Source organism: Aquila chrysaetos, chromosome 2 (assembly GCF_900496995.4).
Source record: "Aquila chrysaetos chrysaetos chromosome 2, bAquChr1.4, whole genome shotgun sequence".
NCBI lineage: Eukaryota > Metazoa > Chordata > Aves > Accipitriformes > Accipitridae > Aquila > Aquila chrysaetos.
In genome coordinates, this window is record NC_044005.1 from 26,305,063 (window position 1) to 26,317,565 (window position 12,503).

The 12,503-nt window shown below is 45.9% G+C and overlaps 1 protein-coding gene across 3 annotated transcripts in view; it reads right to left on the reverse strand.

Moving 5' to 3' along the window:
• Positions 1 to 4,359: 4,359 nt before the first annotated feature.
• The window catches only part of ESRRB (estrogen related receptor beta), a 135,931-nt gene continuing 127,787 nt past the window's right edge, over positions 4,360 to 12,503 (reverse strand). For all 3 annotated transcript variants that reach the window (XM_030031463.2, XM_030031457.2, XM_030031471.2), the window contains one exon: positions 4,360 to 10,491. In XM_030031463.2, coding sequence (XP_029887323.1) covers positions 10,247 to 10,491 — 245 coding nt within the window. In that variant the 3' untranslated portion in view covers positions 4,360 to 10,246. The remainder of the gene's footprint in view (positions 10,492 to 12,503) is intronic.

Genomic DNA, 12,503 nt, shown 5'->3' on the forward strand with positions numbered 1-12,503 from the left:
AGTCCTGGTCCAAGCTGATTCAGCCAATGCAGTGATTAAGTCTCCCAGAATTTGAGAGGTCCCAGGCATCATTTATCTGAGGTTTCAGCCACATTTAGGATACACTTATTTGCAAGCAACATGCCCTGGGGAAGAAGAGGTAAGCCAGGGGCCTGCTTTATGTGCACTGAGCAGCTGTGGAACAAAAAGGAAACTCCTGCCTGAAATGCTTGCAGTAGGCAATGGGTGGCAGAAGGAAGTGCCGAGCTAGTACGGCTCAGCGTGCTGGGCAGCGCGGTTATCCAGCTTCAGTGTCTTTTACAGACCCCAGAATACACTCAGGGTATGAAGCTTTTACTCCTCTCACACAGTTTTACTCTGCCTGCATCCCAGGCTGGCAGGCTCAGGGGAGATCTGCAAAATGGGGTCACATTTGCTTTTCTATCAAGTCAAATTTTACATAAGATTTTCATAGTTATGATAATAACCTTATCATTTTTGTAAACCCAAAACATTTTGCCTGTCTACTGAGGTTTTATTTATCCCTTGCTCATTTACAGCTGACGGTACACAGCTCCCGCGGTAGTCCAGGCATTTTCTTTTTCTTTTGAAAAGGCAAGGTGGTCTCTTGACTCAAGAAAGTTGAGAAACAGAGGTCAATATGTGTCCAGGCTTTGTTCTCTCTTTTTGACTGCTTTTTTCTCTCAGGATTACATTTCTAGGCACATTTAGAAGGTGTTTATGATTTATTTGTAAAATGTTTTTATTTTCTGTGATCACTGAGTGTGAATGTGGTGGTGTTTCTATAATTGCTGTAACTCAGTTTGGGTTAGTAACTGTTTTGCCAAGTGAATACAGCGTCACAGGAATGCAGCTTTTCTAGTTCAGCACCGCCAACACCACGTGTCTCTATGTGCTACCCTGCTGCATGGCCTTGCTGGCTTATGCAGGCAGGATTTTGAGGTTCTCTTGAGTTGTGCAGTGGAGCCTGAGGTGAGTGAGGTATTTCACTGGTTTGGCATAGTTTGTCTAGTTAACTAGAGCTGTCACAGAAAGCTGCTGTGATCTAGTCTGACCGTGGACTGTGTCGCTGGCCTGTACTTCATTCCTGTCTGCAAATATAAGCTTGAGCGTGAAGGTGAAAGATAACCTGGCCCAAATGGCAGTAAAAGAGTGTCATTTTTGCAAATGCCCTCCTGTAACACTCCCTTTGGTTTGCTGAGTGTCACTTTGGTGGCGTTGCATTCCTTGCAGGGCTGGAAAGCCAGGACATCTTAGCAGAGCCTCAGCAATGGGAAACAATAAAAATTGTTAACTGGGGTGACACTCCTTCTAAGTGGAAGGTATCCAGAACAGTGAGCTGGCTGCTAGCCACGGGGACCTTCTTTTTAAGGGAGCTGGAACAGTCTATCCCAAAGGGATTTGGAGCAGCTCAGTGTGGTCGGCTGCCACAGGGGACTCAATATTCACTGGTGGCCTCGCCACCCACATGGGCAGTGTGCCAGAAACAGGACGGGAGGAGGGGGACAGGAGAAAGAGAGACTATCACAGTAGTGATGAAACAAAAATCTATCAAAGATTAGCCAGGGAAACAGGCTGGATCATAGCAGGTGACTCATCATGAGAAATCATAGAGTTGCGGTGGAAAGAAGAAATGCGCAGAAGCAGCAGTAGTGATTTAGGATTTTCTGCAGCTAGAAAAAGTGAGGCTGAGCTAGAAGTGCTCAAGGCAGTGGAAGAGCTGGGGAGAGCACCCCGAAAAGCTGATGCCTGTGCTAATGCTGTTCCCATAAGCATTACTCCCTTAGGACACTGCTGAATTTTTATGATGTGATGACAAAAACAATGGGGGAAATGACAAAGCAATGGGGGAAATAAGCGATTACCCCAGGCATGGTTACGAGGGTTCATTAGTTTGACAAATATCTGATGAAATTGTACTTCCTAAGACTGACCCAAAGGATCATTGATCTGTAGTAGCATTAACCACTGACAAAAAAATATAAACAAGAGTTTGGTTAATGTGTTTGAGTTTAATAATGTAAATAGAAAATTACTTGCAGCATTGACTGCTTTCAATGTTGCGATGGAAAAGAACTTACAATGCTGGAAATGTAATTATTGAAGGAGATTATAATTTTGGCTTCAGTTAAATCGTTTTCCTTCCAAATATAGCACTCTTCACTCCAGTGAGATTATTCATAACTTACTTACTGCACTTGACTTAATTGGCATATGGTGTAAATTAACCCCTCTCAAAAACATGATTTATGTGCTTTGTTCTAACCGACCTATTAAATGCAACCTTGTTTTGTGTTGATTCTTGCCTCTTTAGGCAAAGTGATTTCAGTTTGCTCTGTCCTGGCTTCTCCTTATCTGATCACCGCCCTGCCTTTTATTATTCAACAATTGCAGTTACGTCAGGGATGTGTGATAAAGCTTATTGAAAATTTAATGCCAGTTTCTTGAAATCAGAGAACAAACTGTATAATAATTTCATTGATCAAAATAATGCACTGGATGCTGAGACTTTTTATAGAATGGTCAATGTGCTGATTTTAAGCATTTAGAAAAGCAAGGGTTTGTTATTTCTCAACTAAGCTGGGATTTCTAAATAGAAATCAGCTTCTTATTGTGCAATAGGAAGGAATATGTTTTTTTAAAAAATCTTATTCAATACATGAAGGAATGCATTAAAATATTCTGGTTTTAAAACACTCATTTGTGTTATAATAAAAGGATTATATCAGAGAAAGGCCAAGGTGCCTTTTTAGTTTCCGCTGTTTGTTTCAGATGGATGAAAAAGAGGAAAAAGATCTGTCGGGGAAAAGGCTGCATTCACGTAAAGGAGTAGGGATTCCAATCTGTTATTGTTGGGAAAATATGGTTTAAATAGGCTAATCTTGTTTCTAAGCTATTCTGAAGGTAGATGTGAACTCCAGTAGTGCTGTGAAAGAAAGCATAGCTAAGAGATGCAATGAGTATGTATATTGGTGTGTGGATAGCTACAAAAGCAAGGTCTATATCTGTCTGTCTGTGTATCATCTCAGATAGGGACTAGGTTTTTGTACTTTTCTTTAAAGCATCAAGATCAAGGGAAGGTAGCCATTTGCCTTTCTCATTATAACATTTTTGTAACTTAATTGGTGCAATGTGTACCCTGTGAAGGAGTAAGGCTGGCAGCTCTACTTCCTCCCTGAAAAGAAATGGCCATGAGTGAAATCAAGACATAGAAGATTGTGAATGCTAGGGAAAAGTGAGCACGGGCCTGTTTGTTTTGTCTTCTAATACAAGCTGTAGGTGCATGAAATAAGATGAACTGATGGCATGCTCAGAACAGGCAAAGATCCCTCTTTGAGCAGTGATCCATGGAACTCATTGCTGCAGGGTGCTGCAGAGGCTGAATGCTTGTTGTAGTTGAAAACAGGACTGAAAAAATTAATATAAAAATAATCATTGGGGAGGGGTGTGAAATGCAAAGACCTCATCTCTAGCTCAGGTAGTCTTTGATCCTTAAATCGCTGGGAGACTTAATCATACCTCCTTGCCCCGGTTTTACATTCTTCTCTGGCCATCTGCTACTGGCCACTTTAGCAGAGAGGGGGCACTGGCCTAAATGGGTCTGTGATCTGAACCAATACAGCTGTTTCTGCACGTGCTGTGCGTGCTGCCAAGAGATGGCTGCAGTCGATGTGTGACTGGTTAGATTTACAAAGGGTTCAGTGAAGCACTGAAGTCTTTAGCAAATCTGTGATGTGTCAGTGGTAGCTGTTGTCTGTCTTCTCCGTTTTTCTTACGAAAGATACTTTGAGCCTTTGGCCAGCTCTGATCGTTCCTGTGACTTCACTCCTACTTATAATTATTTGGATGCTGCTACTCCCAGAGCTGAAGACTTTTCTAGCCTCACCCAAGCCCTGTGGAAGCAAGCACACAAAGCCCAGGAGCATGATGAGCCTCTCAAAGCTGATTAGTACTAATGTAAAGCGACTCACTGGCTGCAGTTCTTTTGGAGCAAGGCTGTTGTTTTTGGCCGGCTGGCAGCAGTGTTTTGGATCAGGGAAGCTGTGCTTTGCTGAACCATCCTTGTGCTTTCTAAACCCAACTCGCATTAGTCGCTTATCAGCCTCTGTCTCTTCCAGCCACCACAGCACACTGCTAGGCTAGTCCTCCTGCTCCCCAGGCGCAGGTGTCCAGGTTTTGCCATGGTGTCATTTCAAATTGGTTGCAATGGGAGAGAATATCTTTGTAAAGAAAGCCAGGCACACAGCACAACCTCTCTAGCTTTCTGTTACTGGAAAGTTGAACACTGAAGTTTTCTGTACATCAGCTAATGTTTGCTTTGATTCCCTGTGTGATACCTTAGCCTGAAAGACAAAAATCTTGGTCGTTTTCATTTTATTTTGTGTGCAGGTAGCCACAAATAACTACTGCAATCATGTTTTAACATTTGGAGTTTAAGAACATATCCCAGCAGTCAAACATGCCTTTAACTTTGGGGGAGAGAAATCTATTTAAAGAACTCAACATTGATTAGTAGAGAAACCTCCCTCCCTCCCCAGCTAATCCGAGAAAACATAGAATACTTTTCCAGTATTTTCTTTGAAGCTTTTCTGCAAGAGGAAATTTCAGGTTGTCCTCAGTTTCTCTCAATGCTCAGTGTGCTTACTATAAAGCCAACCCCCTCCTCCCCCCCCTTTTTTTTAATTCCAGTGTGAGTGAACAATAATAAGGAAACGAAGGAAAGCATCGAAAAACATAGACAAAGCAGAAGGGTGCCCAGGAAATGTAAGGAAGGCAGCTGCCACTTTAGAGGTTAGGGACTGAGGAAAGCTTATGTCCCTTGAATGGTGTTTGAAGAGACCAATGAGGCTTGGGCTCTCCATAGTCCTCTGGCTACCCTTACCGATCTCTTGACACCGGCAGCTCCAGTACCACATAAACTTTTCAGAACCCCAGAACTGCTGCCTTTCGCAAAGCCACAGACTGACCGTCCCTGTGCTATATTTAACCCAAAGTAAAGTCCGTTCTAAAGTCCTACTGTGGTGGCCAATTCCAAGCCTTCTTTGAACGGATACAACATTCAGAGGGCCTAAGCACTCAATGCAGGTGGGGTGGGGAGTGTGAGCAGGTGGGGACTGTGAGGTGCCTATGTGAACTTGGAAAGGGATTGTGTTGGTTCGAAGATTGAGCCTGTCACGGTCAGAGTGGTGGTGACTGTGGGGCTGGGGGGTAGCTGCTGTAAGTGTAGAAAAACCTTGTTGTTCTCCACCTCGCTCTCTAGCTCTGTGCTCATCTTGTTTTTTTCATTCAAGCTCATTTCTAGCCCATGGCCTTTCCTGCTGGCCACCACTCATAATTCAGCCACCCCCTCCTCCCGCGGGCAGGCTGAGAGGCCTCTTGGTTGCCTGGTTTAGACGCACCATCCCGGTGAGTGCCATTGCCTGAAAGAAGGACCTTAGCAGCATTGGCTGAGGTGTGTGGAGATGGTGCTGCTTACACAGGGTGTGATGCTGTCTGCGCTCAGTAGAGTCAGAGGTAGAATAAAAAACTGGGGTCCTTGTTTCTCACATCTCTGCCCCAATTACCACAGCACGTTTCCTTCTGCTCTCTCAAGCAGACATAAGCTTGCCCTCCTGCACCACTTGACCACCAGATCAATGCAAATGCCATGACTTCAGCACTTGCACCCACTTTATAAGCACTGGACAGCTGCTGTAATGCTTGCAACACTCATGATGTCACTGTTGGGTTTAAGCCAGTGGTCTATTTTATGATTAGAGATTTTGTTTTTCACTGGAACAACTTCAAGGCTTATTTATTGCTAGCTCATGTTTACTCCTTGCACCAGTGAAGTGCAGAATGTGGGGAGAAAATGGGTGAGTGAAAGAAACAGACCAGACCATAGCAGAGACTGACAACAGTGTCTGCCTAACAAGTCCTCAGCAAAGCTAATCTCACAAAAACTCAGAAGCTTGCTGAGAATTTTTTTTCTGGATATGGGAAAACACCAAACGAGCATTTCTAAGTGAGAAGGCTGGGGCTCTCCTTCCCTTCCACAGCATGCACAAATCATGCGTTCCCCCACCCCAGCGTCTTCTGTGGGGCTATGTGTATCCCAAGGGACAGAATGGAGCAGCTCCTAAACACAATAAACATTACTCTGTCTGGGTTAGTTTTTACATTTCTCTGTTTTATTTCTTGTTTTGCTTGAAATGACCTGTACCACAAGAATACAATTTATTTAACAGGTTTTTTCTTTTTTTTTTCAGGAGCAGATAATAGTTAAGTAGATACTGTTTATTTCACTGACTGTCTATAACTCCCTGCATCATTCTCACAGCCTCTGTCTCTCTGGCTTCTCCACACAACCCAGCCACAAGAACAACAGAGTGGCCTTTGGCCGTATGATTGATTATAGCTTGTGGATACAAAGTGGAAGCTCTTTTCTCAGCTCCGATTGGTAATAAAAGCTCAACAAGTTACATTCTAGGGTCTTTCTCAATGACTTTCCCCTCTAATAGCTGCTTGCTTACATCTTTCTGGTGCAGCATGTTTTATTTTATATATTTGTAATAGTTTAAAAAAAAAAAAGATTACTTAGCTTACAAAGAGAAAAATAATGCCCCCTTAGCATGAGCAGTACTGCAAGGTTCTGATTGTTATGGGGGAGTTTCTTCTGGCTTCACAGTTTTGCTGCGAGGTGTAATGCCCAAGGTTCCCCAGAAATCTAATTCTGTGTGGTATTTTACCTTTTATTTTAATTGATCCCCATGAAATTTGTTTTGCATTACAGGCCAGACACTGCTGTTCCAAGAGAAGAATGTGCCCAAAACAGAAGAGCTAGTCACTTGGGAAGAAATGCCTTTTGTAGCAGCTGATGGGTACGTCCTTTCTGTTATCCGCACATGCAAATCAGGGGCTGGAGCTGCTTTTACCATAGTTGCTGGGCGTGGGCTTCATGCTTATTCACTGTCACTGATACACTTACCTCTACCGCTTTGCTTTTCTTTAACTCATAGAGCCCATTTGTGTCCCAAGGCTCAAGCTCCATCATCTTTTGCCCCATGTAGAAGGATGGCTGTATGGTGCTGACTCTGTAAGTCCTATATTACAAATGAACGGCATAAAGAGCACTGACCCAGAACCCATTTCCTAGTTCATGTCTCAACTTCCACATCCCCAGACCTTTTTGTAAAAGACTGTGAGCATTCAAAGACCTAAGCAGTTGCTGAAGCCCCATGTCCTACTTCAAAGTGCATTGAGAGGACTACACTAAAATGTTACCCTTCTCTGCAAGCTCAGCTCACTGTGTAGGCTGGACATGCTCCTCAGTTGTGGCAGCGTGATAGCACTAGTGATGCACAGCAAATCAGAGTAACTGGGAAGAGATGTGTGTGATTCCTGTACTGGTCTGAGGTGCCCAACAGATCTGACCTGGTTCCCAGTATATGGTACAAGCCTTTTAAGGGTTAAATCTAGACAGGTGTTTCTGTCCCAGTTCCTGGGGAAGAGTTTGCATTCCTTGCTTAAAGAGATTAATATATGCTAATTACTGTCTGCTTCAGTTCCCATCCTATTTCAGAAGCAATGCAAACACTTCCAGGCATATTATCTTCAAGCAATGGGGGATATCCAGATGGGCTCCAAGGTTATGCAGCTGTAATGGAGAAAGAAGGTCCTGGAAAAAAATGCATTTGGTATCTTTATATTGTTCTGCCAAGGCAGGATTTGCCTCTGTACCATAGCCCTACTCTAAATAGCCAGCAGTCTCTGTGGGCTAGAAGCTAACTTGGCAGCTCTCCATAATCATGTTTTGTAGATAGTTCTCCCTCCCTGTTCTGGAAAGCAGGCCCAAGTCCAAATACAACAAAGCTGGAAGAGCCTTTTTTTTTTTTTTTTTTTTTTTTTTTGGTAAGTGACCTTTCCAGCCAGGGCTCAACAGAATAAGAATTGCTTCTTAGGATCTTTTCTGCCCATTTTGGGACAGCTACCTTTACACAGCAGAGTGCAGCACATGGCAAGCTGGCTCTGTAGTGGTGGTGTGCATTTCATTTTGGTCCCTCCGAGTCACAGATGGGTACAGGGATCATGAGCGCAACCAAAAGCCTCTCATTTTCTCCCCAGCTGCCTCTGGGAGGGAGCTGTGGAGAGAAGCATGAGAATCTGTTCAAAGCACAAGGCCACTGTGTAATTGCTACCGCTGTGAACACAGAAGCAGTCCCAGCTCCCACATGCCTTCTGCCCCTTAGGTCTCTGTTGGCTTACTAATGTGCCTGAAGCAAGACTGAATTCCTTCATCAAGTGAGCACAAAATGAGTGAGAGTAGCTACGACTGCATGTGTAGAGAAAACTCAAAGGAGATGGAACTGAACTAACTCAAGTACCAGGAGCAGGCTGGCTGTGAGAGCTGAGAGGTCAGGATCAGTTAGTGCCCCCAGTCTCTGAGCTAGCCTGGCTGTTGTTCTGCAGCACTGACAGCTCTGCTGTGACACATTCTGCTCCAGTAGAAAACAAGCACCCAGTGTCTCCCTGATCACAGGCCTCAACCCTGGTTTGGAAGGCTTCCTGCTGGGGGAAAGTTACTCCTCTGCCACACCACCTTTCTCCTGGGCTAGCCAGGAAGGGATGGAAGCTTGAGGGGAACAGAGGCAGTACAGCTAGTGGTGTCTCAAATGTAGATCAGAGGCTTTTTCTCACCTCTACTGCCGTGCCACTGGCCACAAAACAGACAATACATTCAGGTTTCATCAGCTTAGGCTGGCTCAAAACTAAGTGACCTAGAAAATAAAATCTCAGAGACTGCCAACAGCCAGTTTTGTCAGTCACCCACATTCCCCTCTGGCTACCGGGAATGCAGCAGTTGCGGCTTAGGCAGCAGATCTAAACCAGGGCTTGGAGACAGCAGGAACCTGGTTACAGGAAAGGAGTAAATAAACATTCCCCCACTTCTTCTCCTGCCACCTCAAGGTCAAATATTTGCTTTCCCATCAGTGAAAGAATCTCTTACCAGGCCCAAGTATAATCTATGCTAGCTCTTTTGCTGCTGTTGAGGGTAATGGGATGAGGCAGGGGAAGACAGTAGTTGGGATATTGGGGGTTTCATGTCACCCTCTAATTTATTTCCCTAGGCTGCCACAAAAAAGCAATCTCTCAGGCTCAAGAGCTGCCTCCTCCAAAAAGCAGTGCCCTTGATTCCTAACTAGCATTTGGCAATAAGCCTAAGTCTCTGTGGAGGCAAAGAGCTATCACTTTAACGAAGTCTAGGAAAGCCCTGGTTTGGGGTGTATTTATAGTTGGGCAGTAATCATGCAGACAAAGCCTTGTGTTCTCTGCCACAAGGAACAAGTGGGGAATGGCACTCAGCTGAGCTGAAGAGGCAGGTTTGATGATACACTACAGGGTGAAAAGTGTGGAAGAATTGTAGTTAGCACCACATAGGAGAGGATGCAGAGATTATCAAGTCAACCCAGCACTGAAGCATAACATGAGGCTCTCCTCTTTTTCTTGCCATCTGGGAAAGGAGACTTGCATTCTCTCGGGGACATACATCCTACCTCTTCAGCGGCCTGCGGGGATTGTACATAGGAGGGACTAGCCAGGCGTAATGACACACTGTACAAGGTCGCAGAATATCTTACACAGTTAGGAGCATCTTTCCCGGTAAGAAGTGGGGCCTGTATGTACAAGTGTTAGCTGTCGCTAGAGGAGCCTGGGAGGCAGCCGTTTTCATCAGGAGAGGTCCAGCAGCACTCTTCTCCAAAGGAGCATCTGCTCTATGGTTAGAGCCAGGAAGGTGACAAAAAGAAGGACCCTGGCTGCTTCCCTTTCTATCCGACCCCTCACAACACCAGCAGATAAAGTTTGTATTGACGCTATTCGTCCTCTCTTCCTGCTTCTGTCCCCACTCCCCCTCCAGCACTGGCGGAGGGAGCTGGGAAGCAGGCGGCCTGGATAGTGCTGAGAGCATCACTGCTCAGAGGGGCTGAGCCCCAGTGACCACCTCAACAAGTGCAAGAGCATATTCTGGTATTTCCCACAGAGAAAACAAAAAAAAAAAGAGAAACAGGTGACTGATTAAAAGAGTTTCCCCCCTCCTGTACACGAGATTCTGCAGTCACGCCGACAGATAGACATTAAATAATTCTTCCATAATAAATGATTGACGATAAAAGCCGGCGGTGGCTGCTGCTGCTGTTTGGATTGCTCCGTTGTCTGCATCTTTGTTTCTAGTTTGTTCCCCGGCCACTGTCGGCTGGCGCTGGGGCTGTCAGACCTTTGCCTCTAGCATTTCTAGGAAGAGTTTATGCATGGGAACCTTGCCTTGCAGTTTGATGCTGTAGAAGTGCTGCACAGCTTTGGCGGCCGTCTGCCGCAGGAGGGGCAAGGTCAGAAGCAGCTTGCCTGCTCGCCGGGGCTCCTCATTGCGCTGACTCAGCTCGTAGTCCTGCAGGGCTTCGTGGAGAAGGTCCTGGAGTTTCTGCACTGCATCCATGTCCTCTATGTGCATGGAGTCTGGAGGGAGGGAGAAAAGACAGCAAACAGACAAGTCAGACACAAAGAAGGAAATCCTTTATGGTCCTGAAGCTAAAGATGCTTTCTTTCCTTTTCTTTTCTGTTTTTCTGGGGGTTTGGTGCTTTGGTGGTTTTTTTTTGGGGGGGGTGGGGGGGGGGGCAGGCGCTGGGGTGGTTGTTCTTGTTTTGTTTTGTTTCTTAAGGGCAAAAAACCCCTTGCTGGCAGGTGTTGGTGCTGCTGCTGTGAAGTTCTGCATCAGCCCAACGAGCTGGCCCTAACAGTGTGGGACAGTAAGGTTGCCAGGCGTAGGTGACACACTGTGCCCTGTGTGCTGCCCATTTTGCCAGCCACCCCAAGGCTGTGCAGGGGTCAGCCGGGGCCTTTGTGACTTGCACATTCACTTGCCCTCCATGCTCCTTACGGGGAGAGTCACCCTGCAAGGGGCAGCAGCTGCTGTGCTGCCACTTGGGAGCAATCTCATTAAGAATAATTAACACTGCTATAGCGCTTCATCTGTCTAAACTGCCTAATTGCCGTGCAGCTGCTCAGGGTGTCAGCAAGATACAAAAGCCCCAGTAGGTCACAACCAGTGTGCCCAGGGGTGTTGCCAGCCCCACCTTTGTGCATATGCCCCTGTTTTCAGAGACTGGCAGCAGCTGCTCCGGGAGCTTCCTGCTTCAGTAAAGGAAACCCACACCTCCTGCAAGGCCTCTTCCCTAGCCTGCCAGTTAGATTTCTACAAGCTACCGGAGGGGCTGGCAGGGTTTGCAAGGCTAGCACAGCTCCTTGGTGTGTCTGAGGCAAAGGTAGCTGGTAGCGACCAAGTCAGGGGTTCAGCTGGGGAACCCGAGTTGAACACAGGCTGCTAAACTTGTGGGTGAGTCATGGTGACAGGGCAGCACCAAAGAGCAGAGAGGTTAGATTAGAGAAGCTAATGAGGCACAGCATCACTGAAGGTTTTTCTCCCTTTCATCTTGCTGATACTTGCTTCTTTCTTACAATCCTGACAGAGCTGGAGACACTGTTGCCTTGTCTTCATTGAATGTTCAGAGACTTCTAATCGATACCGAACCCATTGATAAAAATTCCTGCCACAGGGCAACGAATGCAGAAGCAGCAGCAAAGGGACACTATGGCAAGCACACGTGCAGTTGCACTGTCTGCCACTGCAGCCAGGCTTTGCAGTATGGCAGCGCTCCGGCTCAGCCCACACACATACAACACAAATGTGAGGACAGGGGCTCCTCAGTGTGACAGCAGCGAAGGGGAGGAAAGCTGGCTGAATCGCCAAAGTCTCTCTAGAAATATGTGTCATCTCTATGGAGAGCGCAACACCAGTTAGAGACTGTGAATTTCATAAGACACATGTACAGTAAATGCTCTTTATGATGCATGATTTATGAAGTATTACAACAGTTGGGAAAATATTATGTCTAGCAAGAAAGCTGTTTAAGAAGCTGTTTAGAAGGAATGCCCTAATTAGAGGATATTAAAGGGTTGTATTTCCAAGAAGCCTACTGAGGAAGGATTGTTATTCCTGCATGTGCTATTTGTATCCAAGAGACCAGGCAAAGAAGCTCAGAGAAGGGCTGGCAGGTCATCACAATGACCTGAGCAAGCCACAGAGGTTGATTCTGAAAAGCAGGGAGGGAGAAGCATGTTGCCAAGTCAGTCTGTCAACTTCTCCCAGCCAGGTAGCACCTCTGGAAAATTTCCATGCCCCATTCAGGAGAAGTGAGTAGGATCTGTTTCCTGCCAAGTTGCAGAGGTCATTTTGGATACTGGAAGTATCAAGAGCTGGAGCTTGGAGAGAAATGTCCTCCAGTCTTTCTGTTTAATGTCCTGCTGGCTAGAGGCACAAGGGGGAGAAGTAATCACAGCCCATCAGAGTTTGCAGATCCCAGCAGGTGCTAGAAGCACCAGGCAACAAGCCATGCTTCAGGCCAAAGCGGGTGGTCTGGTTTTGGGTACTGATGCTGCTGTACAGTAGACAGAATCCCAAAACTGTGCC